Here is a 3,189-nt window from a genome sequence, read left to right as displayed (position 1 = left end):
GCTTCCACTACCTGCAACCTCCGGCAACCACCCGCAACCTCCGGGAACCGCACAAAAACCTTGGGTTTCCATCCACCTTGGGTTCCAATAGTATAATAGTATCCATGTACCTGTCCAAATGTTTCCTAAACGTTGCCATTGTACCTGCCTCAACTACCTCCTTGGCAGCTCAACTACCTCCTCCATCAACTCATTCCATACACCCACCACTTTCTGTGTGAAAAAGTTACCCCTCAGGTTCCTATTAAATCTTTCCCCCCTCACCTTAAACCAATGTCCTCTGGTTCTCGATTCCCTTAGCTGAGATTTATTTTTAAAGCTGGCTTGATGTGACTTTAATATTTAAAAAAAAAGCTCTTCTCCTTCACTGGTCCGTCACCCGACTTGAGGAAAGCACCTTGTTACTGTCTGCAGCTGGAGAAACACAACTCAACACCAGAGGGCGCATCTTGCAACGTGAGAGACATTGTCCTCTCCCTCCATAGACACACAATGGATTGGCAATGCAAAGGTGACATAACTTAATCCGCATTAACTTTATAGAGTGCTGGGGTTTTTTCAACTCTGTTTCTTTTTGCCGAACGGGAGCATTGATCTGCGTGTAACTGATTATGGGGAGAGCAGGAATAAACAGTGACAACTAGTTTGCGAGCTAGGAGACTTAAAAAAAATAAAAAATTCCGAGTCCAGTTCAGTTGATTTTCAGAAATTGGTTGGCTTCCCGCTCGGCTTCAATCTGGCCACTTTTTATTTAGTTACGTGACAATGCATGTGCTGTTAACGTGTTCGGAGCAAGGAGAGGAAGCCTAGATCCAACAGCCTGTTGTAAGAGCAGCGAGTCGTTTTTGCTGTTTTTGTTGTTGCTTTTAGACTTCGGTGAAACTGACCCGACTGGGCTTGTTTGCTACAGGTGGCCCTGCAGAGGGCGAGGCGGGATCTTGCGGGAAACGTGGAGTGTGAAACCGGCAGGCAAGGCACTTGCATCTGTTGCACTTATATGAACTGTAATTCATGAACGGCAATTGTATTTCTTTAAAATCAAAATTAACTTTATTCAGGTTTTTAAAAAAATATGTACAAAACAAGAACTGTGCACAATTTTCCAATATTCTCCACTGCTAAACATATATCCGTCAGTGTTAATTTGGTATTGTTCCCCCCCCAAAAAAACTCGTGAGCATTGAGGCTCTTGCGTTGGCCCACGTTGTTTGGTCAACTTTTACTGTGCTTATTAAACAAACTCCCCACCCCGTGTGATCTTTGGGGTTTTCGACTCCTTTCAGGACCAATCGGAGCTTTGGGGCGTCTTCCAGAGGAGGAGACTCTGGAACAGTGCACTGGGTACATACACAGCGCTATAAAAGCCAGAGGATCGCCAGCGAGCCTCCGCTTCCAGATCCAACTTCAAGCCCAACTGTCAGGAAGACACGAAGGCTCGAGTGCAGAAGGTGGGAGACAAATAACCAGCCACCGTTTAAAGTGTCAAAACAACTCCTCCAAAACTCCTCCACGTCCCATTTTAGGACGTTGCAGAGTTGACCCAGTGTAGTAGGTTCTGGGGGGTAAATAAGGGGATTGTGTCTGGGGAACGCTGCAGAGAGAAGACAGCCCCTGATGTCTTCCATCGATGCCACTCGGGTCTTTGACCCGTACGTGCGGGTGATACAAGATGCTAACTTCACGCAGTTGATCTGGGACAAGTCCTTACTGCAGCCCATGTGGGATTACATGCGCCGACACCACCAGGACACCATCCGCTCGCCTCTCTTCCCCGTGATCATCTCCGTCTCCACATACTTCATGGTGTGTACATTCTACATGACATTGGACTTGCTGGCGCCCAAATGCCCGGCCATCAACAGGTACAAGATCCACCCGGAGCAGCACGTAGCGTGGGCGGACATCCTCAAGACCCTGTGGCACACGGGCTACAACCACATTATCTTCGTCTTCCCGGCCGCCGTGTGCCAGTGGTACTATCGGCCCCCCATCCCATTGCAAGACGAGGCGCCGCTTCTCTCCGAGTTCCTGGTCGGCATCTTCGGCTGCACCATCCTCTTCGATTTCCAGTACTATTTCTGGCACATGATGCACCACAAGGTGAGATGGCTCTACACCACTTTCCACGCCATCCACCACGAGTACTACGCCCCTTTCTCCTGGTCCACCCAGTATCTGTCCTCCTGGGAACTGATCAGCCTAGGGTTCTGGGCCACCATCGACCCGCTCATCCTACAGTGCCACCACCTGACCGGCTTCACCTTCATGGTCTTCAACGTGTGGATCTCGGTGGACGACCACAGCGGCTACGACTTCCCCTGGTCGCTGCACAACATCGTCCCGTTCGGGCTGTGGGGAGGCACGGTCAAACACGACGCCCACCACCAGAAACCCAATTGCCACTTCGCCCCTTTCTTCTCCCACTGGGACTGGCTGTGCGGTACTTGCTGTGACACCAAGCGCTCGCCAGCCGTGCAGGAAATGGAGAAGAAGCGGGGCAAAAAGAAGAGACATGTCTAAGAACAAACAGAAAAACAGACAGAGAAAGGAGAGAGAAAAAAAAATCTCGCCAGAACTGTACCTTACCTGCGTGAAACCCAGACGTGGGATGAGCCCAGATTGGAGAGGACAGAGAGACTGTCAGTGCATTGGTAACAAAAAAAAACTCTTAGCTGCAGGAATACTCTGCAGTTCCCTTTCACAATATTTATTTGGCATATTTTAAAACGATATTTTGAAGCTACGCCCAGTGCGACAGTAAAACGCGTGATCTTTGTTGTATTTACCGTTATATATGTTGACCTGACGGCGTGCCCGCGGGGTTTGGAAATGTATGGGGACTCAGCGGTCAGCGGGTCGGGCAGTATCTAGGGAGGGAATGGGCAGGCGATTTATTGTAATAAGTTGGGAAGAGAAGGTGGGGGGGGGGGGGGGGGGGGGGGGGGGGGGGGGGGGGGTGCTGGAAAAGAGGTGGGGGCAGGACAAAGCCTGGTGAGCTGTGGGTGGAAACCAAGAACTGCAGAGGCTGGATTATACCAAAGATAAACAAAGTGCTGGAATAACTCAGCGTGTCAGATAGCATCTCTAGTGGAAAAGGTAATCTGAAGAAGGGGCCAGACCCGAAACGTCAATTCTCTCAAGATCCTCCAGAGATGCTGCCCGACCCCCTGAGTTACTCCAGCTCTTTTT

At 50.0% G+C, this 3,189-nt stretch overlaps 1 protein-coding gene across 1 annotated transcript; it reads left to right on the top strand.

The window, feature by feature from the left end:
- Positions 1-1,255: 1,255 nt before the first annotated feature.
- On the top strand, positions 1,256-2,912 carry ch25hl2 (cholesterol 25-hydroxylase like 2). Its single transcript, XM_055631439.1, has one exon. It carries the CDS (start codon positions 1,615-1,617, stop codon positions 2,518-2,520), a length of 906 nt encoding a protein of 301 aa, XP_055487414.1. The 5' UTR covers positions 1,256-1,614; the 3' UTR covers positions 2,521-2,912.
- Positions 2,913-3,189: the final 277 nt, after the last annotated feature.

This window comes from Leucoraja erinacea, chromosome 3 (genome assembly GCF_028641065.1).
Source record: "Leucoraja erinacea ecotype New England chromosome 3, Leri_hhj_1, whole genome shotgun sequence".
NCBI lineage: Eukaryota > Metazoa > Chordata > Chondrichthyes > Rajiformes > Rajidae > Leucoraja > Leucoraja erinaceus.
Note: the sequence above shows the minus strand (reverse complement) of the source record. Positions and strands in the feature narration are given on the sequence as shown.